The 26,317-nt window shown below is 32.8% G+C and overlaps 1 protein-coding gene across 1 annotated transcript in view; it reads left to right on the forward strand.

Annotated features, from left to right (window-relative positions):
• DNAJC1 (DnaJ heat shock protein family (Hsp40) member C1) overlaps positions 1-26,317 on the forward strand; it is a 196,437-nt gene that overhangs the window by 114,789 nt on the left and 55,331 nt on the right. The window contains exons 7-8 of the mRNA XM_079106341.1: positions 4,264-4,354; positions 16,231-16,394. Of these exons, the coding sequence (XP_078962467.1) occupies positions 4,264-4,354; positions 16,231-16,394 (255 nt within the window). The remainder of the gene's footprint in view (positions 1-4,263; positions 4,355-16,230; positions 16,395-26,317) is intronic.

A 26,317-nucleotide genomic window follows, 5' to 3' on the forward strand; every position in this document is an offset into this window, starting at 1 on the left:
GGTTAGTTTTTAAATGATAAATGATATTATTTCTAAATGATTCTTTCATCTACAGTCCATCAAGAACTAGTCCTATGAACCCACCCGATCTTAAGAGGACATGGAAATGTGGGGGGAAAGATAGAATGTTCGGCAAGTACCATATTCTCTTTAACAAATATTTATGAGTGCTTACTATGTACCAGGAGCTGTACTAGGCCCTGGAAATTTAAAAAGAAAAGAAAATTCCCTGTCCTCATGGAGCTTATATTCTATGTTCCATATTTAGTTTGATATTTGTAGTTTATTTATTTTTGCAGTACCAGGGATTAAACCCAGGGTCTCACATATGCTGGACAGGTACTCTATCACTGAACTACATCCCCATTCCTATTTTTAGGCATTTTTGAGGAACAACTTTTGTATCATATAATCCCCACATACCCTAACAAAACAGTAGATATAACAATGGTTCAGTAGATAAGTATAAATAAATATAACTATTTAATGGCTTTTTGTGCAGGTACGCATGCTTTACAGTTACATACAAAGAATACTCATGACATAAATTTAAGTTTGCCAGAGTTTTAATTGTAAAATCAGTTCTCTGCTTGTTGTCTGTACAGGCAAACATTGAACTCTTTGAAAACCTTTGTTTAATATTGATGCTGCTAGAGTAAAAGCTGTTGCTCATGATTCTACCCATAAGAATTATAAACTCCTTGAGAATAGAACTCTTTCAGAGGAATGTAAACTCCATAGTTTTAATACAGTATTATGGAGCTAAATCTAGGCAGTTCAGACCTTAATGAAGTAAACAAAGCATTCATTTATTTGTTAAATATTTATTAAACCTCTATGATATGACAGGCAGTATATAAAGGATGAAGGGATGAATAAGAATGTTTATACCCACAGGAAATCCATAACCCCTGTGTAGGTAAACTGGAGTTTATCCTGAACTCAGAGTTTGGGGGCGGGGATATTTTCTCTTCTAAACACAACAATTGTGTTCTCTTGAAGTATTCTCTAAAGAAGAATGGGAGGGAAGAAAAGTTGAAAATGGCTGATCTTGTTCAACCCCTTTTTTAATGCCTGAATCCCCTGTAGAACATAAAGAATAGTCACCTAGTCTTTTCTTGAATACTATCTCCAGAGTCAGTCTATTTTATTTTTACCAAATCTTAATTACCAGAAAATTCTTCTTTATATTTATCCAAAATCAAAACTTTCATCTCTGAAACTTAAGTAGTAATTCCTACCATTCTTTCCTGCAGTTACTCTTAAAATATTCTGAAGTAGTTATCAGATTATCCCTAATCTTCTCATCTCCAGTCTGTTACAAGACGTAGTTTCAAACTGCCTCACCATTTGATCACTTTTCTTTTAGAGTCTTCCTGTTTGTTGGTGCATTTGAAAGTGTGATACCTCATGTCATATACAAGGATGGTTGAAACAAAGTAGTTATTTAGTACAGTGGAATTCTTTTTAATTATAGGTTTATTAGTGAAGTAATGCTTTCTAGAAAGGACATATATAATTATAATTTAAACATATAAATAGGATAAGAAGAAAAGAAAAAGCATGAGGAACATATAAATGCTTTAAAATGGAGCAAATGGAAGAAGCTCTGCCTTGAATCAACAATGGATAAGACTAGGGAATATATGAAAACTCTTGGATTAGCTGGAATTAAGTTAAGGTGTTCAGTGCATTGCAGCCCTCAGATGAATGTTGTTTGGAATCAAATGGGTATTTTAAAGAAAAACTTTTTGTGGAATTGTGTGCTGTAGCAAAAAGAAGAAACATTAGTAGAGAAGTGTTCAAAATTGGCAAGACCACTAGAAAGAGGTTGCTGTTACCCAGCAACAGGTCTTTCCGTTGAGGCAAGGAGGATACAGATAAAGAGAAGTCATATAAGCAGAAAGATACAGGATTTGGCCAGAGGCATTTGGTGAAGTATAAAGCATTAAAAACTTGCTCTTTGTGGTAGACAACAAGATTCTAGTCAAAATGATAAAAATACTAAAAGTAGATAACACAATATAAGGCTTAACTAGGTATAAAACATCACTCTTAAGTGTTTCCCAAACATTGACATAATTAATCTTCACAGTGATTCTCTGAGTTAGGTAATTTTATTATCGCCATTTTATGGATGAGAAAAGTGACCAATAGAGAAGAGAAGTAATTTGCTGAATGTCACATAGCTAGTAAGAAGGCAGAGCTGGGATCTTCATCTGGGTAGTCTGGCTCCAAAATCTGTCCTCTTAATCATATCTCACTGTACTATACTATGATGATTGATTTCAACCTACCTCCTTTCACCTCTCATAAATAACTAACCTTTGCCCTTCTTTTTTTTGCATGGTGCCACATTTCCTACTCCCCTCAAGGAGCCAATGCCTTCCTGGCCTTTTCTTCTTCCCTACTATTAAAACCTACTCTGTGGAAAGAAGCTAATAAGCTCATTCATTCATTCACACCAAGGTATAAATAACTGATATGGCTTACTATAAAATAATACTCCTCCAGGGTTGAATTTTTTAAGGGGGGATGGGGAATATTAAGGGATGATAAAAACTTAACCCAAAACCCTGTTGAAATTTAAAGTATATATGGGCATGGGAGGATGAATAAGTTGGGTGCATGACCTTCTGTGCTTTTCAGGTTACAACATTGTTTAGCTGACCCAGGGCTTGTGGGAACCCAAATAGTAGAAATGAGGTAGAAACATAAAAATGAAAATGGAAAGAATAAAGCGAAACATCTTTAGTATATTAACGCCATAATTTTAGAAATACCTTATTATTTCCCTAATTCATTATCAGGTGGAAGAGTTCTGAAATAATCCCAAGAGACATAGAATGTAGGAGAAAGCTTTGATTGGATATAGTCATAGATGAAAAGAGTCAATTCCAACCTAGGGCTCAATGTATTTACCTCTGATCTGGGTGGTGTCAAAGATTGGTTTTATTCCTTTATTTTCTGCAGGAAAAAACCCTCAAATGACTCTATGATGTATTTGCTTTAGAAATCTTACAGTCTGGGAATGATACCCTACAGTTATCTTTGATGCCTTTCTTTTCTTATTCCACATTAATCATCAAGCCTTTTCATCTCTTGCTTTATAAGGTTTTTCATATATTTCAATTTAGTTGAGCTCAATAGACATTTATTGCCCACTCCCATGGCAAGATACTTGCACTGGGTATACACATATCCCTATCTCAAACGGCCCATCTTCTAGGAAAGAATACAGCATTATATAATCATAAAAGTGTTTAAGTACAGGAGTAGAGTACAGAAGAGAATTACTCTGCAGAAGATATTGCTTGAACAGAGTTTTCAGCTATGGAAAGGCGTTTGCCAGAATAATGATGGGGGAGCAAAATACTTCAGCTCGAGGGCAAAGCAAATGCAGTCTTGGAAGCACAGTATGACCTGGTGGTGTTGCTATAGACTATGAAGTTTAAGTCAAGGAGTGTAGGGGAAAATGTTTTGCTTTTGTTTTTTTTTTTTTTTTTCCATTGTTAGAATCATCATATACCAAAAGCATCAATTTGGTTTTTTTTGTTGTTGTTGTTGTTGTTGTTGTTTTTTTTTTTTTTTTTTTTTTTTTTTTTTTTTTTTTTTTTCATGTCTGTGATTATTTAAGGCCTAGTTGTTTTGGGGCACCTTGCTGAAGTCTTACCTATGTGTTACTCATTGAGACTTTAGCTACTGTTTCTTACCTAAGTGTGTACATTGTGTGTCCTTAGTCCTCAATCCTCCATGGTAACTGTTCTGTACTGGTCTCTAAGGGTGATGGAAGGAGGAGTGACAACTTTTCACTTATATCTGCATGGTCATATTTGTTTTATTATCAGATCTGCATGTAATAATTTTGAAACTCTATTGGAGGTAAAGGACTAATATGAAAATAGAATGAGTGCTGCCAAATAATTCAGTTCAGCAAGTGAATTTTTCTCTGTCCATGTAATAGGATGATTTTAAGAAAATTCCATATAATGGAAGAAAACAGGAAGTAGAAACCTCCTTTTCATATATGAGAAAAAAGAGTTTACTCATGAAGTTTCTGGCCTTAGCTCTTTAGGAGAGAAAACTCATAGAGAAGTGTTCATTCAGTTTCTTGTGTTCATCATAAAACTTGAAAATATTTAAAAAGAAAAGAAGAAAGGCTACTTGTAAAATGAATATATTGCTTTAAAAGGAACTTATAGTGAAAATACTGTCAAAGCAAACTGATTTTTATGTTAATTTGCTTATAACTTCTTTTTTAAGGATGCTGGGCAGTTTTATGCTAAATATAAAGAAACTAGATTGAAGGAAAAAGAAGATGCACTGACTAGAACTGAACTTGAAACACTTCCAAGTGAGTTTTAAAGATTCTCTTACTCTGTTAACAGTGTCATATAAAACTGTCTAAATTTGGATTGTCTTTAAATTCAAATTCAGCAGTTGTTCAATTTTTATGCTTTCTTTACCTCTTGCCAATAGTCACTTGTACTTAATATATTATGCATAGAAAATTCTTTATTACTAAAGTTCCCAAAGTCCAAAATCCTAAGGAGGGATAAAATCAATATGGAGTCACATAACTCCATATACTCCTCAAGTGTAGGGCCATCCAAAATCTGCAAAGTCCTATTATATTTAGTACTGTAATTATAATTGATTTGTGAGGATGGCCACTGGGATTGCACCCAGGGGCATTCTACTACTGAGCCATATCTTTTTTTTATGTTGAGACAGGGTTTCCCTAAACTGGTAGGCTGACCTTGAACTTGCTTTCCTCCTGCCTTAGCTTCCTTAGTTGCTGGGATTACAGGCATTCACCACCATGCCAGGCACAATTGATATTTAGTGCCAAATCTAATCAACTGCTGTATATTTTAACATACTGTACAGTACTATAGTATTGTTTCATTTGCAATATTATTTATGATATAAGCAACTTTGAGTAAATGATCAATATGTTGTAAAGAAATCTTCCTGAACAATAAAGGTAGTTCTTCCTGATTTTAGGAAAAGTTGAACATACTATTAAAGAATGCATTTTCCAGCCCCTGGTCCTTTTATCTAATTTTACCTTTTCTGTATCTTTTTCACACATAAATACTCTGTCTCTTTACATTGCTTTATTTTATCCAGAGCATCTCACACTACTTAACATTCATTTATTAATGTTGTTTACATCTGGTTTCTCCCAATAGAATGTATGCTCCATGAGGGTGGGACTTCATCTGTGTTGTTCACTCCAGGTTTTAGGGGTTAGGGCATAGTAATTTTTAAGGTGCTGTGTTTTTTTGTCTATGACATTCCTTCCTGTATCTGGGCAGCTTTAGGGACCATTTCTTTTTTATATTGTGTCTGCAGCGTTGAACAGTGTTCTAGTCCATAGCAAGTGTTCAGTAAATGGATGAATGGATTATGAATTATGAATTATGAACAAGCATAGTTCTGTGTATATTTATAAAGGTCACCTAAGCATCTGTCCATATAGGACTGTATCGCAAGGAGCACATAATTCAATTCAAAAAGTTTTAACAATTACAAAATAATATTCAGATCAGTTATATAATTGTTTAAAGCAAACTTCTGTTGAGGAAAGAGGATAATAGAAGATTACATATTAAGGTTGGCAGATGCATGTGGTGGGAAGTAGAAGTGAGCAAATGAGACTACAAATGTAATTTTATATGATTGTTTTAAAGTAAAATTAGTACATAATTTTTAAGCCTTTCAGATTCATCAAAAGGAAAAAGTCACATTAATTTAAAAAAAGAGAAAATATTAAACTAACCTAGATTTTACCTGTAGAGACAGTATGAACACCTACATTTTGTAGCTTTCATAGCATCATCTAATTTTTTGTAACAAACCAGTTATTATTTTTCAATTTTGGTATATGTTAGAAATGTCTAATGGTAATGGACTAGGTATACATACTGCCTGTATGAAAATAGGGGTTAAACATGAAGTATTTATCACAGTGAAAAAGCTTCTTTTGAAGTTTGTAGTAATTTTTTTCAAAATTGTTCAAAGATAGTTGTTGTTGTTTGTGGTATTTGAGATCAAACCAAGGGCCTCATGCATAATAGGCAAGGGCTCTACCACTGTACTATATGTGCAGCTATGTTTAATGCCTTTTGTTCTGCCTAAGAATTTGATTAAAATTCTAAAATTCAATAATACTTTTATTTTATTTTTTTTAATGTAAAGAAACACAAAATCGTAAATAAATATCTGACAGCTCTCTCTGTTCTTCAGTAGATATATAATAGTCTTATAAACATTTGAAAATTCATTACTAGTTTATCAGTGATTGAAACTCAGAATGGAATAAGTAAATGTAAGAAAACATTTAAAACAATACTCATACTAGACTCTAAGTAATAAGACTGCTGTTTCTTTTCTTTTTCCTATTAGTGATAGATTTGGAAAAGGCAGTGGTATCAACCTTAAGAATGATAAAAAATAGTCACATTCACTGTTAACAATGTCAAAAACTGTCATGTATATTTTAATGTAGTCTCTAATGGTTACATGCAAAGAATATTTTAATTAATTTCATTAATGTCATTACAATGTTCTGTATTATATACTGTAGAATTAATACATAAAGGCATCCAAGATCCCCCCAGTGTGCATTTTATTTGCCCCTATCCTTCTTAGTTTTAAAGACCATCATTGGAATACTGAGTTCATAATAACATTTCTATCTATTTAATTGAGTAAATGCATCTCAAGCAGATTAACAGAAGCTACTTTATGCTGCCTGATTTTTACCACCTAACTGCTAATCTTCCTTCACATCTATCTGCTTTACTGCAGGCTTGTATCAGAACTACCCTGAGTAGAGTGTGGTGAGCTTATGAAAATGGTATTTTGGGGAGGGGGGATGTAAAAAGGGTAATTTCTTAAAAGTACCTATCCTTCTGAGAAATCTTTGTGCAAAAAAATTGTCAAATTTCTTTGAAGTGTTTGGCAATTATTTATTATAAATCTTTAATCAATTTTGTAAGTGTAAATAAGTTAAATATTTATAGGAATGTAAATATTGTTTGACTTTTAGGGATATTTTTATACATTCTCTTTATGTGTGTTTCATTCTTAAATTGCTTTTTTAAAAGTTTTCTGTGTTGGGTATTAAACCCAGGCAAATGCTCTACCACTAAGCTATAACTCCCAACCCATTCTAAATCAATAGGAGTGCATTTTAAGAATTAAAAATTAAAATTAAAATAGCTCATATCATGAATAGAAAATTCATTATATATATGTGTATGTATTTATGTGCATATATAGATTGTTTTTTCTTTCTGGTACTGGGGATTGAACCCAGGGGCACTCTAATACTGAGATATATCTTCAGTACTTTTTTATTTTTGTTTTGAGACAGGGTCTCACAAATTTGCCAAGGCTGTTTTTGATCTTACAAACCTCCTGCCTCGGCCTCTGGAATACCAGGTGTGTGCCACCAGGCCTGGCTCACTGTTTGTTTGTTTCTGGTTTTGGGTTTTTTTTTTTTTTTCCTCCTAAGTTTTTTAATTGACACATAAAAATTGTACGTATTTATGGAATGTATGTTTTGAACAATGTTCAAATAAGGGCAAATATCTTTCTTCTCAAATGCTTTTTTATTTCTCTGTGGCAAGAACATTCAAAATCCTTTTTCACTAGCTTTTTAAAAATAGTACATTATTGATGAATGGAAAATAAATGTTTATATCATTTTATAGACATATTGTTTGTAAAGATCATTATTTGAATAGACAAGAGAAAAGGTAGAAGTAAAACTTAGTAATTTCCTTGTTCTTTTCTCTATACCTTTTATGATTTGAAACAAAATGAATTATGAAACCCTCCTGCCAAGTACATCTTTATATGTAGAAGTACCATTTTCGACATCAGTCATGTTTTGCTTCTTGTTTTGTGCGCCCTGTTGCTTGCTCCAGTGGTGGACCTAAGTTGGTATCAGGAGACGCAAAGGAGACACAAAGTAGGTTGAGTCATTTAGTGACGGTGGAAGACAGCATATGCCTTTTTAGTGTCTCAGGGTGAGAGAGCATTCACCTTCCTTAAGAGAATGGAATATTTGTTTTCTAGAAAACTTGGGTTCATGAAGAAAGGAGATGCTGGTGCTGCTGTGTAAATTAATTCAGAGGTTGATGAGAAAGAGGAAAAAGAGAGGCTTAAGGAGGTATAGCTCCAATTTAGATTTAGAACACTTTGCCTTTATGTAATACAGGGTGTTCATGGATGGGAGAATACCAAGATAATTGAAGATAACTTTTATTTATGAAAACACATATAATCAAATTTCAGCTCCATTATATTTTGAAACATGACCAGTTGAAACTCTGTACCTCAACTTAAGAGCCATATTATGTTTTAAAACCCTACTCCCAAAAGATTTTGTATGTAGATAAAAATTCCTAAAGAATATTTTATAATAATTATAATAGAAGAGTGAATTTTTAAAATCATATAACTCAAATATAAATTAACAATGCCCTTAATATTTCAAATCATAGTGCTGTAATATACGCATATAATACAGTTTTACTCTTCTAAAATAAATCCAGGAAGTTTTTATCTAATTGAATATATAAACATTTGTGCTATAGATTAATAAGTCAAATTTCAACCAAAATTTTATCTATTAATTTGGAAATGAGTATTTATTTAGTATGCTTTATAAAATAATGTGTCAATTTATAAGCTTCATGCAGTTAAGTGCTTGTTTTTATGTCCTTTATGGCTGTAAACCCAGAGCCTAGAACCATGAACCATGCCAAGCATATATATAGTACATACTCAGTAAATATTTCTTGAATTAATTAATGAATTTAGAAGTACCAGGACTTGGAGTATAGCTCAATGTCACAGAGCACTTGCCTAGTGTGCATGAGGTCCTGGGTTATATCCCCAGCACTGGGGGGAACTGGGAGAAATACTATATTGCTCTTTTCCACTCTCATATTTCTTAAAACAGTTTAAAGTCTTCAACAACATTTCTTCAAGAATGTTTTTGTCATGCCTAAAACTACTTTTTGAATGACCAGCACAGCTATCCACACTGTATCATCCTTATTCCACATATATGGTCCTTTTGAATCCATATGTAATACTGTCTCTGGAAATTTAAACCCAAACTACAAGTACTAGATATCTAATATTAGGATTTTCTTTTCCTATTTTCATTGTTGCTACAGCAAAATTATGTAATGCTTTTGTTTATTTTTACTTTGAAATAATTGTAGATTCAAAGAGAACTACAAAGATAGGACAGAGAGGTTCCATGTACCCTCATCTCAGTTTCTGTCATTAACGACATCTTATATACAATCTTATATACCTGATACACTTTGTACCAGGATATTGACATTGATACACAGTGTTAATTGGTACTTCTGTACCATTTTATCATGTTTATATGTTCATGTAACCACCACCCCAGTCCATACTGGGGCATTGTTAGCTCTGTTTTCTCTTTTTTATTTTTCTCCCCTCAGTCACTCATTTCTTTCACCATCCCCTGTCATCCCTAATATCCTGCAACTATTAATGTATTTTTCATCTCTATAACTTTGTCATTTTGTGAATGTGATTTTGAGGATCATAAATATGTGACCTTTTGATATTGGCTTTTTTCACACAGCATAAGGCCAAGGTTTTCCATGTATCAATAATTCATTTATCATAGATGAATAATATTCCATGGTATTCATGTATCACAGTGTGCTTAAACATTCATCAATTGTAGGACATTTGGTTGTTTTTAGTTTTTGGCTATTATATACAAACCTGCTATATACATGGACAAGTTTTTATGTGAAATTAGTTTTCATTTATCTAGGACAAATGCCCAAAAGTACAATTGCCAGATCATATGATAAATTTATGTTTGGAGTTTTAGGAAACTGTAAAGCTGTTTTCCAGAGCACCTGTACTATTTTACATCCCACCAGCAATGTGTGGAGGCGCTGATCTCTGTGTTCTCACCAACATATGATATTGTCACTATTTTTAGTTTTAGCTGTTCTAATAGGTGTATAGAGATATTATGGTCTTAATTACTTTCCCCTGATGTCTACTGATGGTGAAACATTTTTGCCTGTTCTTATTTGCTCGCCATATATTCTCTTCAGCAAAAGATACCCTTATATCTTTTGCTTGCTTCCTAATTGAATGTTTTTTACTGTTGAGTTTTGAGAGTTCTTTCTATATTTTAGATTCGAGTCCTTTATCAGATATATGATTTGTAAATGTTTTCTCCCGGTCTATCGCTTGTCTTTTTACTGAAGAGCAAATTTTAAATTCTGAATGTAGTTTTCTATGAATTGTTTTATGTCAAAGATTATAAAAATTTCCTGTATTTTGTTGAAAAACTTTTAATTTTTACATTTTACATAATTCTGTGATCCATTTTGAGTTCATTTTTCTTTAAGGTGTGAAGTTTAGATTGAAGTTCATTTTTTTGCTTCAGCACTGTTTTTTTTGGAAGTATATTTCTCTTCCATTGAATTGTACTTAACATTTGTCTTAAATCAGTTGCCCTTACTTATGTAGACTTGTTTTTTTCTAAGTTCTTTATGCTGTTTCATTGGTGTATATTTCTTTTCTTCTGTCAGTATGATAGTCTTGATTATGTGGCCATACAGTTTTTTAAATTAGATTGATTCTTCCCATTTCATTATATATTTCTCAAAATGGTTTACTCTAGTTCCTTTGCCTTTTAGTTTCTCCTTATAGGATGGTATTATGTTGCTGTGTCCTGGGGAGGGGACAAGTACTGTGTTGTCACATGGCAGAAGGGACAGAAGAGGAAAAAGTGCCACTGTGTAAAACCTCTTTTATAAGGTCCTTAATCCTATTCCTAAGGGAGGATCCCCTATGACCAAATCACCTCTTAAAGGGCCTACCTTCTTGGAGATTGTTTCAACATGAATTTTGGAGGAGCATAAGCATTCCAACTACAATATTAGTTTTCTCTTTTAGGTTGTTTTTTTGTGTGACTTTAGTATCAGAGTAATACCAGCTTCATAAATAAATTAGTAAGTGTTCTATTTTCTTAAAAAAAAAAAAAATGTGTAGTACACCATCTAAGCTTATCTTTTTTTGAAGTTTTAAAATTACAAATGAAATTTCCTTTGTGATTATAAGACTTTTCATATATCTATTTCGTGGTGAGTTGATATAATTTGTGTTTTTGAGAAATTGGTTGATTTCATGTAAATTTGACAATTTATAATTTTCTAATATTCACTTTTTCTTTTCATATTTGTATGTCTTGTGATTTCCCCTTTTTCAGTGCTAATATTGGTAACTTTTGTCTTCTCTCCTTTTTGCTTATCAGTTTTGCCAGATGTTTTTAAATTTTATCAATATTTACAAAGATTCAACTCCTTTTTTCACTAATTTTTTTTTTTTGTTTTCAATTTTGTTGATTTTATTATTTCCTTTCTTCTGCTTGCTTTAGGCTTGTTTTCATCTTTTCCTAGTTTCTTTATGTAGACACTTAGATATTTATTTGAAATTTTTCCTTTCTCTTTTTTGTTGTGGGGAAGGTGGAGTACCAGAGATTTAACTCAGGGTTGCTTAACCACTGTGCCACATCCCCAGCCCTTTTTTGTATTTTATTTAGAGGCAGAGTCTCACTGAGTTACTAAGTGTCTCCCTAAGTTGCTGAGGCCGGCTTTGAACTGACAATCCTCCTAGCTCAGCTTCCCAAGTCGCTGAGATTACAAGTGTGTGCCACTGTGCCCGGCTTCCTCTCTTTTAATGTAAACATTTAGTGCTATAAATTTACCTTTCTTTGAATGAGCACTTGGAACTGTGCCACCAATGAAAGGAAATCCTAAGAAAGTACATTTCTTTACAGAGCTATGTCATACCATCCTTTGAGCCCTCTGCTGGAAAACAGAATCAAGTCTCAAATAATGCCTTTTTAATTGTATCCTCTAGTATTATGGATGTAGGAAAGTATTGTATCATACTCTGTGAATCTTGTACCTGCTTTATCAGAGTTTTTTTTTTTTAATCAGAGCTGTTTTTAATGATATTACTCTAGAATGTATTGTATCATTTTATCATTATATAATATCTCTATTTATCCCTGATTTTTTTTGTTCTGAAGTCTACTTTGATATTAATCAAGTACCCCCCTGCTATCTTTTGATCAATGTTTGCATGGTATATCTTCCTCAATCCTTTTTCTTTCAACCTATCTGTATTGTTATACTTGAAGTAAGTTTCTTGTAGATGGCATTTACAGAAGCCATTCTCTGACTTTCAGTATTATAGGGGTGGCATTCCAAGTACTACTGAGCAGTTGTTAAAGCCCTGATTCTTCACTAGGCTTCCTCTGAAACCACTATGTCAGGGAGAGACACAGACACCTTATTACTTGAGTGAGTATGAAAGTTCAGCCTACTCATGTGGTCTCCACTGATTCCACAGAGGGAGGGGAGAATCTTCATTGCCTCTCAGCCTTCTTTCACATTATTCTAGTGGAGCCTAGAAGTGCCTCATTACATTCTGGCAATGGCAGAAGTCTAGTCTTTCTATTAGCTTTTGCAAACAAGAGGGGTATGGAGAAGGGTGTGGCTACAGTTTGCCTGAAACACAGTGGTTGTTATTGTCAGAATGTTTTCCCAAGAAAAACTACCTGTGTCTGCTAGAAAAAGATACATTTAAGATGTTGTGACTTTGCTTAATTTCTACAACACCTTCAAGGTATAAGTCTTAACACCTGAAAAGTAGCCTCAAACTTCATTGCCAGAGAACCCAAATCACTATTTGGTGAATGTGTCCTGGTTTAATGAACACTTGTACTTTGAGAAAGAAAATATTTGATAAAAATAACTGGCTTATAAAGTGAGTTAAATTTCCAAGTATGTAATAAATAGACCACTCGTGCCAAAAATTTTTTTTTTAATTTTTTTGTCTTGTGGTGTTGGGGATTGAAAGGGCCTTGTGCATGCTCAGAAGTGCTCTCACTGAGCTACACAGTCCCAGAATGGATTTGTTTTTGTTTTGTTTATTCCTGGGCCCTTGCTGTTTTGTTTGGAAGGAGCACAAAACTGAAGATGATAATTGGCTCATTAATCATTTCTTTGATAATTTTACTGAATTAATTTTTGGGAGGGAGGAAGAAAACATTTCTCTTCGCCAGACATGTAATGAATCATAGGTTTTACTTTTTCTTTTTTCATTAATTTATTTTTGGTTTTGTTGTTTGATATTTTGTTTGGTTGGTCGATTGGTTTGATTTGTTTTTTGTCTTTGTCAGGCCTAGTGGTTTAGTCAGCATTTTCACTGCTGTGACTAAAAGATCTGACCAGAACTATTATAGAGGAGGAAAAGTTTATTTGAGGGCTCACAGTTTCAGAGGTCTCAATCCATAGATAGCTGGCTCCATTCCTCAGGGCTCAAGGTGAGACTGAACATCATGGCAGAAGAGTGTGGCAGAGGGAAGCAGCTCACATCATCAGGAAGCAGAGAGAGTCTGTACTCTTCAGATACAAAATATATACCCCAAAGCCACGCCTCAATTCCAAATTCCTCCAACCACACCCTACCACTTTCAGTTACCACTCAGTTAATCCCTATCAGGGGACTAAATCCACGGATTGGGTTAAGACTTTTACAACCCAGTCATTTCTCCTCTGAACCTTCTTGCATTGTCTTAAACGTAAGCTTTTGGGGTACACCTCGTAGTTAAACTATAACACCTAGTTATCATTTGAAATCAATCTATCTAAACTCAAGATCAAAATTTCTGAAACTTTAATAAGGACCCCTCCCCCAGCATATTTTCATTTAACTCAGAATTTTTTATATAAATTTCATCATGTTGCTAAAAATAGTCTGAGATTCGGTTTTTTTCCTGAATGAAGTATAAATAATGATATATTCATTACCTTCAGAGTTCATGATGCTTGGATCCACACTGATTATGTAGGTTTTACTAAAGCTAGAGAATGAGAGGAATGATGAGAGTGTCAGGAAATAGAAGTCTTTAGTTTACTTGTGCATGTTTTCTAAAAGACATTTAGTTTTAAAAATACCTATTTTTAAAAAATATATGTAATATTTTGCCAAGTGCAAAATGTTAGATGATATAAACTTAGCCCTACATTATTAAAAATGTCACAGAATTTAATATTTACTAAGCTATTGACTTGTGGTTTTAGAAATCTGCATTTTCAGATAGATTTGTTATGTCATCTTTTTAAATCTTATGTTTATGTCAATAATTTTGTAAAAAATATATAAAATACATTCATATATTATTTATTTTTTACTGTGATGTTTCTTTTCTTTTCCTTTATTGTTTGCCTTTTTATTTCCTCTCTCCTTCAACTCCCCCCCCCCCACATACCTTGGTGTATTAATCCGTATTTTTCTGCACAGTTATAGACTAATATTCAATATTTATACATACATACACAGACATGTATACATAGGGGTTTGGAGAGGTGTTATTTTGCCTTAAAATATGGACTCTCACATACTTTTCTTCATCTTGCTTTTGTTACAAAAACTCATGGAAATGTCTATTAGTCAATTACTTTAGCTCTACTTTGATGGTGATCTAATATTTCTCAGTGTGGATACATCTTCAATAATTATTCATTCATTTCTCCTACAAAGCATTTATTGTTACCACTTTTATGTCTCTCTAAAAAATAGTTATACACACACACACACACACACACACACATACCCGTATTCATACACACATGTAATTACATTCTAATGTTTTTATTACTGGGGAAAAGGTTAAATTTTAATTTTAATAGATGTTTATAGACTGTTTCCCCATAGTAATTTTGTCAATAATAATGCCATAAGGCTTTTTGTTTGTTTTTTGTTTTTTGTGGTGCTAGGCATCGAACCCAGGGCCTTGTGCATGCAAGGCAGGCACTCTACCAACTGACCTATATCCACAATCCTCCCGTAAGGCTTTAGTAATTCTCATTTTCACCACTAGTTTAGAGATGGTTTTTTTCTCTGCCATCAGTACATATCTCTTTATTATACTCTTCATATTAATCTTCCATTTCTCCTTTGAATTATAAATAATCTTTCAAAATCTGTTGTGTCTTGATATGTTTATTCTTTTGTCTTTTGATGCATTATTCTATGTTCTATTTTCTTGATACATTTATTTTATCTTTTGAAAAATCTGGGTTTTCAGTATTTAAGATTTACTCTTCCTTTAAAAAGCATGTCATTTTAATATTGTTTATAAGATTTTTTTTGCTTTTAAAATCAACTCTCTTATCTAGTTGGAATTTATTTTAGAAAATGGTTATAAGATTATGTCCAGTTTTCTTTCAAATGAGTATTCAATTTTTGCAGAATTATTTATTAAATCGTTTTCTCATTGAATTTAAATATTTGTGGGTTCTCTATTCTCTTCTAGAAATGTCTGTATTCACTGATTTTATTACATTGGCATTATACTACACACAAACACGTATATACCAATACAGGGCATGAAAATATGGTTGTGAGGCTTGGTAAGTTTTGATGATAGTAATTAAGAATGAGTTGCTTCTCCATGTTGAGTCTCTAATGAAAATGGGATGTAGCAAAGAGCCCAGTTGATAGCCATTTACAGTTGTGCATTGCTTAGCAGGAATACATTCTGAGAAAGGTGTCACTAGGCAATCTTATGAGACTACCATTGTATGTGCATTGGCAAAAACATCATTATGCCATACAGGACTGTATTTATAATTATTCTTAATGTTGCCAGCTTAGATTTTTGTCTTTGTAAAATATCGAAAATATACATATGTACTATTTATTGAGCACCAATTTTTTTACAGAAAAAATGAGTATTTATTCTAAGTATTAAGTTACTTGCCCAATATCAAATAACTAATACATGTTAAACATAGCATTAAGACATAAAGTTAAAGACCTTTCTGTTGTGCCAAATGAAATGTTTGGTGAAACGTACTTTGAAAATGAACAGTATATTTAAATTGGTATGGTTATTATGTCATAATCATTATATTAGTATCTAAGTTCTATTTTTAAATAAGGCAGTGATTAATGTACAAGAAAACTGCAGAAGGTTATTCATAACAAAGCAGTTCTCTTTTGATGAAAAAACATCATCCATGTGTTCTTTCATGATATGGTTCATGACTAAACTATTAGAATATTTTAAAATTCTTTTTATTCTTAAGACATTCCAATAACTGGTTCTTCTAAACATTTTTTTAGAACAGAAGAAAGTTAAAGTTAAAAAACCAAAACTGGAATTTCCTGTATATATGCCTTTAGAAAATGCATATATTCAGTCTTATGATCATGGAACTTCTATAGAAGAAATTGAGGAGCAAATGGATGATTGGCTGGAAAACAGGAACAAAACACAGAAAAAACAGGTAAATGAACTTTTTAAAACTTGTTTTAATTGAGTAAAACACTTACAGAATAGTACTTAAAATATAGCTATACAGCTCAGTGAACTATCCAAGGTGCACCAAGTTAACATTGCTAAGATCAACTACTAGAACAATGCCCATGTGCAGAAACCTCCTCCATCCTTTCTCCTAGTGGCTACCTTCTTTTTCCTCCACAAAAGATGATGACTATCATTTCTGATGCCCTAAATATTTTGCCTGCTTTTTGAAATTTACAAATAGAATCATTTTATATGTACTTCTTTGCATCCGAATTTCTGTGTTCAGTATTTTATTTGCAAGATTTATCCATGATTATGTTTACCAGTAGGTTATTTTCATTGCTGAATAATCATTTGTAAATATAATATATTTTATTTTTGTTGGAAAGATGTGGTATTTCCAATTTGTGGTTATAATAAATAATTTTCTTGCAAACATTTTCATACATGTCTTTCAGTTTGTATATGTGTAAATTTTTATTTTTGGAGTCAGGTCATAGCTCAACTTCAGTAAATATTTCTGAATCATCTTCCAAAGTGTTTGTATCAATTTATACTTCAACAGCAAGATACGATAATTCCTGTTACTGTACATCCTAGCCAATACTTGGTCATGTCTTCTATATTTTAGCCATTCTGATAGGTTTATGGTGATATCTAATTATGGTTTAATTTGCATATCCTTTGATGAATAAATTGAACACCACTTTTTATGTTTACTAAACATTGGTAACTTCTTATGTGAAGTGCCTCTCCGGGTCTATTTTTTTATTGGATTGCCTATCTTTATTGATACTGGTTTGTGAAGAGTTCAGAAATGAGTCTTTGGCACACGTATCCTTCTATTCTGGCTTGCCTTTTCGTTCTTTTAATGGTGCTGATGGTACCTGTGAGCAGTTAATTTCAATTCTCTGCTCTCCTCTCCCCTGGCAGCCACTAATCTACTTTCTGTCTGTGTTGATCTGCCTATTCTGGATAGTTTGTATAATTGGAATCATATAATATGTAGCCTTTTATGTTTGGCTTTTTAAATTGGGCATAATGTTTTCAAGGTTCATCCCTGGTGTAGCATGTAACAGTACTAAATTCTTTTTGTGACTGAATAATATTTCTATTTGTGGATATGTGATACACTGTTTATCCATTTATCAGCTAATGGCCATTTGGTTTAATTCCACTTTTTGGCTATGATAAATGAAGGTGCTATGAAAATTTAACACACAAGTCTTTGGGCATGTTTTGTGGATTCTCTCAGGATTACAATTAACATCTTATTTTATAATAATCTAGTTAGGATTAATGCCAACTTAATTTCAATAGAATATAAAAACTTGGCCCCTATTCAACTCTGTTCCACCTCCCTTTATGCTTGTTATTTGTTTGAAACGGGAAACTAGAGTGAGATTCAGGGGTCAGGTTCAGGCTTTTATAATTACTTGATCTTGGAAGAACTCACTTCAGGAGACCAGCATTCCTTTCCTAGTGCACATGACCTAAGGACTTTTTACTTGACCCCACCTGGGAAAGTTTCCTTCAGCAACCACATTGCCACACTGGGGACCAGGCTCCTAACATATAAACCTTATGCAGACAAGCATCTAAACCAATAATATGTTCAATTATTTCAAACATTTGATGTACTCTTGAAAGAACTGTGTAACTGTGAGTTCTGTATTCTATATATGTCAAATAGTTTGTTAACTATATTTTGAATCCTCTTGTTATTACCTTTCAGTTTTTGATTGTCAACCAGTTGCACCAAGAGATGTGTTAAAAATCTTCCACTGAGATTGTAGATGTGTCCATTTTTCCTTGTAACTTAGTCACATTTTGTTTTACATATATGGGAGTCTTTGTGTGGTTATATGTTTTCTTTTCCCTTGGGTAAATAAATGGTTTTTAGTAGAATGTCTAGAATATATGATGGGTAAAATTTAAATGTTTAAGCCAGGTGCACTGGCACTTGCTTATAATCTCAGTGACTTGGGAAGCTAAGGCAGGGGAATCACAAGTTTGAGAACAGCCTGGGGAACTTTCCAAGACACTTTCTCAAAAATAAAAAGGGCAGGGATGGAGCTCAATGGTAAAGCACCCCTGGGTTCAATCCTTAGATGGCAAAAAGAGAGAGAGAGAGAGAGAGAGAGAGAGAGAGAGAGAGAGAGAGAGAGAGAGAGAGAGAGAAAGAAATTAAATATTTGGGAAGCTGCCAAACTATTTTCCCATGAACTTGTTTATTTTTGCATTCCCACCAGCAGTGTATGAGAGTTATAGTTGCTTCGAATCCTGCCCTACACATGCTGTGATTATTCTCTTTAATTTCAGCCATTTTGGCAGATGTATAAGAATATCTAATTATGCTTCTAAAATTCAGGTCTCTATCAAATGATAATATCTGAGCACATTTTCATGTGTTCATTTACCATTTGAATATCTTCTTTGATGAAGTATCTACTAAGTTCTATTTTATGAAGTGTTTGTTGCCCAGTTTTTCTTATTACTGAACTTGAAAGTTTTCTATATATTTTAGATGGAAATCCTTTGTTACTGGTTCATTTTGCAAATATTTTCTTCCAGTTTGTGACTTTTTCTTTGTAAAAGTATCTTTTGCAAACAAAAAGTCTTTAATTCAAACATTCCCATTAACAAAAATTTTCCTTTTATGCTTAGCCCTTTTATGTCCTCATTAGGAAATCTTTTCAACTCAAAGTCACTAATAAAGTTGTTTTCTCCTGTTTTCTTTTAGAAATTATATAGTTTTGCTCTTCTATTTATGTCTGTGATCCATTTCAAGTCAACTTCTGCATATTGTATGAGGTATATGGGTCAAGGTTCAAACCTTTTAAATATGACTGTGCCATATTCCAGTACCATTTGTTGAAAAGATTATCCTGTTTCATTGAATTGCCATGGTATTTTGGTTGGAAATCAATTGACCATATATGCAGTGATTTATTTCTGATGATCCTTTACTAATTTATAGAAATATGATTGATTTTTGTATATTGACCTTTTATTCTACAATTTTGCTCAACTAACTTATTAGTTCTAGTAGCTTCTTTACCCCTTCCCTTTAATTTTGTACATAAATAATTATGTTGCCTACAAATGAAGAAAGTTTTACTTCTTACTTTCCAATTTGGAAACTCTATATCTTTTGGTGGCCTTTTAATTGGACAGACCTTCAATTCAGTGTTTTTTAGAAGCAGTGAAAAAAGACATCCTTATCTCACTCTTGATCACAGAAAGTATTATCTTTTCACCACTTATTATGATGCTAGCTCTAAGCTTTTAACGGATACTTTTATTCATCTTGAGGAAAATTTCTTCCATTTCTAATTGCTGAGTTTTTATCATGAATGTATGTTGGATTTTTTTCAGGTTGGTTGTTTTCTGCATCTAAAAAGGATGGTTACATGGTCTTTCCCTTTTATCTGCCAATATATAATATAGTGAATTCTGTTGATTTTAAAATGTTAAACCAATCTTGAATTCCTGGGATAAACTCTACTTTGGTCATTACATGTTATCATTTTTTTATATATTGTGAATTTCACTTTCTTTTTGTGTTCATACTGTTTTAACATTTTTGTCTGCTCATATCATCTGAGGATGACCTTATAGAATGTATTGGAAGGTGTTTCTCTACTCTTTTCTGTACACATTTGTGGAATTTCATCTGTTTCTTCTCTAGTGAGCTATGACAGTTTGTGTCTGTGAAGAGACACGACCGTTTCATCTAAGTTGTTGAGTGTGGTGACATGAGTTGTTCCTGATGTTCCCTTATTATTATTTTAATATCTGTAGAACTTTTATTGATATCTCACCTTTATTTATTGATACTAGCGATTTATATCTACTGTTTTAGTCCTGATCATGCTATCTAGGGATATATCCAATTTACTGATCTTTAAAAATCAGTTTTTAGTTTCATTGATTTTTCTCTATTGTCTTTTAGCTTTGTATGGCATTGATTTCTACTCTTTTTGATGTTGTTGGTACTGGAGATGGAACTCGGGGGCACTCAACCACTGAGCCACATCCCCAACCCTATTTTGTATTTTATTTATATACAGTGTCTCACTGAGTTGCTTAGTACCTCGCTGTTGCTGAGGATGGCTTTGGACTAAAATCCTTCTGCCTCAGCCTCCGGGGTTGATGGGATTACAGGCATGCACCACCATGCCCAACTTGATTTCTACTCTTAAATTAATATTTTCCTGAATTCTGTTTAATTTTCTCTTTTTCTGGTGTCTTAAGGTGGAATATTGGGTCACTGATTTGAGTACTTCAATCTTTTAGCTATATCCTACAAATTTTAGTATTATATTTTTGTTTTCATGAAGATCAAAACATGTTCTAATTTCCCTCGCTATTTTTATTCATGTTTAGTGTCCTAATAGATGTGTATTTTGCAGATATTTTTCTGATATTACTTCCCATTTGCTTATAATTTTTATTAAAGTGTTATAGTTTTTGAAATTTTGGATTAGTAATCTATTTACATTTAGTATTATTGCAGACATTTTGGAATTTGAATCTGTCATCTTAATATTTGCTTTCTGTTCATCCTTTTTTAAAATAAAGTTTTATTTCCATATTTTTATTGGTGTATTTTAATTATACATAATGGAATTTTGTTACATATTCATTCATGTACATAATATGCCAGCAGAATTGAGCCAGGGTCATTTGCCAGCATTTCCCCTCATCTCCTTATTTTATATTCATTGCTGTTTCCTCTTTTACTTTCTTTTGGATTGATTAGTTTTTAATATTTCATTTTACCCTGCTGTGAATTTGGTACAGTTATATATACTCCTTTTAAATTTTCTTTTAATGGATAATCTAGAACATGTAAAATGCATCTTATTGCAACCTTGCATTATTTTCTTGTATTAATTTCTTAGCTATGTCCCAGACAATGCAATAGTCTTAAACCCTTTACTTCATCTATCCTTCTTCTCACTTTTGTGTTAGGAGTTGAATTATCTTCCCCCAAAATTCATATTGAGATCCATGTTGGTCAGCTTTCTGTCACTGTGATAAAATGCCTTAATTAATTTAAATATGTATTTTGCCTCATAGTTTCAGAGTCTTCAGTCCATGGTTGCTTGATCCTGTTGGTTTGGGGCCTATGGCAAGGCAGTAAGTACATCCTGGTGGAAGCACATGACAAAGCTGTTTGTCTTACAGCAGTTAGGAAAACTGTGTTGCGGTGGGGAGGCTGTGCCCCAACATTCCCTTTAAGTGACCTAACTTCCTTTCCCTAGGCCCCATCTCCTAAATGTTCCACCATCTCCCAACAGCACCATCAGCTTAGGACCAAGCCTTGAACACATGAGCCTTTGGGTGACATTAAGATCCAAACCATAATGAAGACCTAACCCCCAATATCTCAGAATATGACCCTATTTGTAAATAGGATCATTGCAGATGTCATTAAAATGAGGTCATACTGGAGTTTTTGTCTGTAGAACTATGTGATTAAGTAGCATTTGCTTTCACAGATTACTTTGTTTCAAAGCCTTTATTCTTTTCTCATTATAATTTTTTCCTGGTTTCTCTGGTTGAACTTATCATAAATATATGTATACATTAGACTCACAGTAAGTATTTGTTAAATTAATCAGGTGCCCAAAGAAATTTATCATGGTAATTTCTGCTGAGAAAGCATAATAAGGGGGAGAGTAGGAGACAAAATATTGAATTCTTAAAGTTGGGAGACCTGAATCTTAGTTTTATAGTTTTAGCATCACTATTTATTACCTATATGATTGGGGTTTACTTGTCCTATTTAACACCTTACAAGAAATATGAAGTTATCTGCTCCTTCTACCTTAGGAATATGAGAATAAAACATTTTAAAAACTGAGAAAACCTAAAACATGAACTTTTCTTCTTATTCTAGCCATGTTTGGGATCCTGCTGTGATTTTCAAAGTTTTCATCTACATTTAAGTTTTCCTTTTTTCCTTTTCATTAGTAGAAACTAAATGAAGATAAATATAAGTTCCAGTTACCGTTGTTGCTATTTGTCCTAAGATGTGAACTCTATGTCTAAGAACTTATCTAAAAGGCTCCCTAACTGGTTTTATTTTGCTCCAGTATTTATTTGGGAAGGTTTGAAATACTTATCTACAGGCTTTTACAAGGTATTGTAAAATGATGAAATTGACAGATGAGCTTCAAAGAAAGGACGACTTGGGTTTAAATGGTGTACAGCAATCATAGAGCTAGTGTGTCTACATATAGTTTGTGTACACAAATCAAATAAGGAAAATACCATTGGAGAAAACTAGTTGTTGGGAATTACTGATGATAACATGTCAAATAAGGAAAGTATAACATTTTTATGAAATTTTTATCAGTATCATAATCATTTCTAACGTCTTCTGAGTGTATAGCACAGAACAATCCTGTGATCCTGTCCATGCAGGGCTCACTTAACCTTCACAAGAATTCTAAGTAATAGTATTTTTTCTATTTTATAGAGATGTTTGAATGTCAGGGTCACAGTTATATATTTAATTGAATCATATTCACTTATCATTTTTTAGGTTAAAAACATTCAAATATCGAAAATTTTACATGGCTCAACCAATGTAAGTAAATTAGGCATTAATCCATCTGTGAAATTTCTTAATCTTCTTAAGCTCTTAGGAAGGTCAAACCCCAGTAATTTCTCCCAGAATTTGGTAGGGTTTTCATCAGTGAGTTCCCACAAAATTGTGTAGCAAAAAGTGAAAGATGACAAATATCCAAGTAGGAATATTAAATGAATCAGATAAATTTTTTAAAAAGATATTTCTGATTATTTTATAATTATCTGACATTTTGTAAGTTTGGTAATAGTCTTTTTTTTTTTTTTTTTTTTTTTTTTTTTCAAATTCTGGAACAGTAGCAAAAATCCAGTAAACAGATACAATTTTTTGTGAAAACAGTCATTCAAAGTTATGATTAACGCAAGCAAGATTTTAATGTTGTTGGGCAACCCAAAACAAATAATTTCCCACCATAAATAGTATAACAAAGTCTTTTAAGATAAAATATGTCCTTTTCCCCCGGTGACCTGGTGGTAACGTTCCAGCGTTTTATGTAGGAGACCTGGATTTCATTCCTGTTCTCGTTATCTCTCTCCCTGAGGCTGCAATGAATAAAATAAGAAATAAAATCACTGTCCTGCATCCTTATTGCCATGGGCTGTACCCTTGTCAGATTTCATAAGCTAAGCTAGATGGTCCTGGTTAGTATTAGGGTAGAAGACCTCAAAGAAAACAAAGTGTGGACCACAACCTCTTCTACACAGCCAGTATTTCATCTTCCATGAAACCTTGTCTTACAGCTATTGCACTTTCCTCTTTACTATGTGGTTGATTTGCTTGCTCTGGGGGCAGAAAAACATCCTTTTTGTAAATGCATTTCTGGTCACTTAATGCATTTATTTGTTTTCCCTTTTCAAAAGACTGTTTAGTTTGAAAGATATTTGGTTATATTCTTGAGAGGATATTCTAACTAGCAATTTTTTATTGTCTAAAAATTTTGAGACAGCTCATTTTATCTCTAAAGTGTCTATTTCTTTTTCTACTTGTTTGATAAAGTTGCCCTTGACTTACAAATGATAAAATACATAAAATCGTCTTTTAGAACAAATAATGTAACTGGCAAGACCCAAAATTACAGTTGTTTTCTTATTCCCTTTAAAAGATCATCTACATACCCTATAATTTTACCATTTAATTTTAAAAAGTCACAAATACCAGTAATTGTATTTGTATACATATGTGTGTTTGTATACATATATATCTTCTAAAACTGTTCCTGCTAGATTGCACCCACGCATACATACCTTTCACCAGTTCTGATGGTATAGATACATACATATCCACACTCACAAACACAAATACATTCTCTAACATTCTGGTTTCCTTACTCCCTTCTTTCCTTACTTTCTTCAGTGAATATTTTTTACTAATGACATTTTGCATAGAACCTCATTATATTAAAAAATGATACAAAAAGCTTAGCTTATTTGGTTAATGTCAACACACAAGAGGCTATTGTCATCTGTGCAGTCTCTTTCTTACTCTGAGGTAAGGCACTTTGAAAAACTCTAGAATTCTAAGATAACACATCTGTACTGTTCAGTTTCATACTCATCATATTCACAAAAATTTAGTGTTTTGAAAGAGTTTCCTATTTCTGTTTCAAAATGTTAGAACTAAGAGCATGGTCCTGAGAAGTATTCAACTGTGATCCTTGGTGGTTCTTATTCTATACTTACCTCTTCGTTTCTTGTTAGAGCAATCCCAAATCAAAATTAAACCCTCAAGGTCATAGCAGTCATTTAAAGATGGATGACTTATACCCCTTTTTGAAAAAGATTGATCAGTTGTTTGTATTATGGTTTTTTGGTTTTTTTTTTAATACTGGGGATTGAAACGGGGCACTTAATCACTGAACTACACCCCCAGGCCCTTTTATTTTTTATTTTAAGACAAGATCTCACTAAGCTGCTTAGGGCCTTGCTAAATTGCTGGCACTGGTCTCAAACTTGTGATCCTCCTGCCTCAGCCTCCAGAGTTGCTGGGATTATCGGCATGTGCCACTACCCCTAGCTACAGTGTTACTAATTTTAAACCACCCCTCCTTATCAAAATTTTAGAATATCCCATAGGAGTAGTATATTGGCAATTTTTAAAAATCAGTTCTTTGGCAGGAAAAAAGCCTTGATTTGTAGCATTCACCAACTTTAGTGGTGCCCTTTCTCCCACCATGACCGATTTCAAACTATGATGTAACATCTCTGAAAGTAGAATTGGGAAGAGATGCATGGTAGTAGTTTGCTGTTTTATAGTATTTCTACCATGTGTATATAATAGATATAAACCTCCTCAAAGCATATGCAATAATAAAATGCAGTAAAATAGGAAGTGATGAATTGAGTCATTATATCCCTTATCTTAAAATATGAAATTCAAAATGCTCCATAACCTGAACTTTTTGAGGTCTGACATGATGCTCAAAATGTTTCAGATTTTGGAACATTTCATTTTTTCAGATTAGGATACTTAACTCTATGCAAATTTCCTAAAATCCAAAAATCTCTGAAGTCTGAAATACTTGTGGTCCTGGGCATTTCAGATAAGGTATACCAAATTTGTATTACCTTTTTAAATTTAATTTAATATAAATTCTATAATTCTTAATGGTGGACATATTTAGCAGGCTTGCAAAGTTTCTGAAAACGTTTGTCTCTCACAAGCTGATATGTGTAGGTTCCAGCACACAGCTGTTCCTTGAGGAAATCCAAATCCCACTATTTTGTATAATTATAATGCACTCATAAAAATTAAAAAAAGAAAAAAACCAGAAACCCATATGCAATCTTTATGTTCAGGAAAATATATAAAGTTACCACTATAAGTCTGATTCAGCCATTCCCCAATCTCAATCTACAAAATTTTTCACTTGAAATAGTTATATAAATTATTTTGCTGTTGGTATTTAGGGATATTTAAAGGGTACAATACCAGACTATTAACTGCTTTTTTTTTTACCAGTTAATTCTCTCCATCTTATTAAGTCATTTATTATATTATTCTATAGTCATTTAATCCCTAACCTTTCTGTTACTTGCCTAGTAAGATGAGTTTAAACCTATCCAAAAAATGAGCTTATTTCCCATGTCTAATAAGGAACTATAAAGAGACAAACCCTGAGTACCCTGGAGTATTGGTGTTGCTAGATTGTCAACTACCTGAAACTGCCTAGTTTGATCTGTTTTATTGCTAAGAATAAGTTTTCTTTTTTAAAACTGTTCAGTGTAATTAGTTTAATAACAGGTGAAGTCTTCAGTGATAGATCTCAAACTGTTACCCTAGCAGTCAACTGTTTGTATTCATCA

This window comes from Sciurus vulgaris (genome assembly GCF_902686455.1).
Source record: "Sciurus vulgaris genome assembly, chromosome: 12".
Classification (NCBI taxonomy): Eukaryota; Metazoa; Chordata; class Mammalia; order Rodentia; family Sciuridae; genus Sciurus; species Sciurus vulgaris.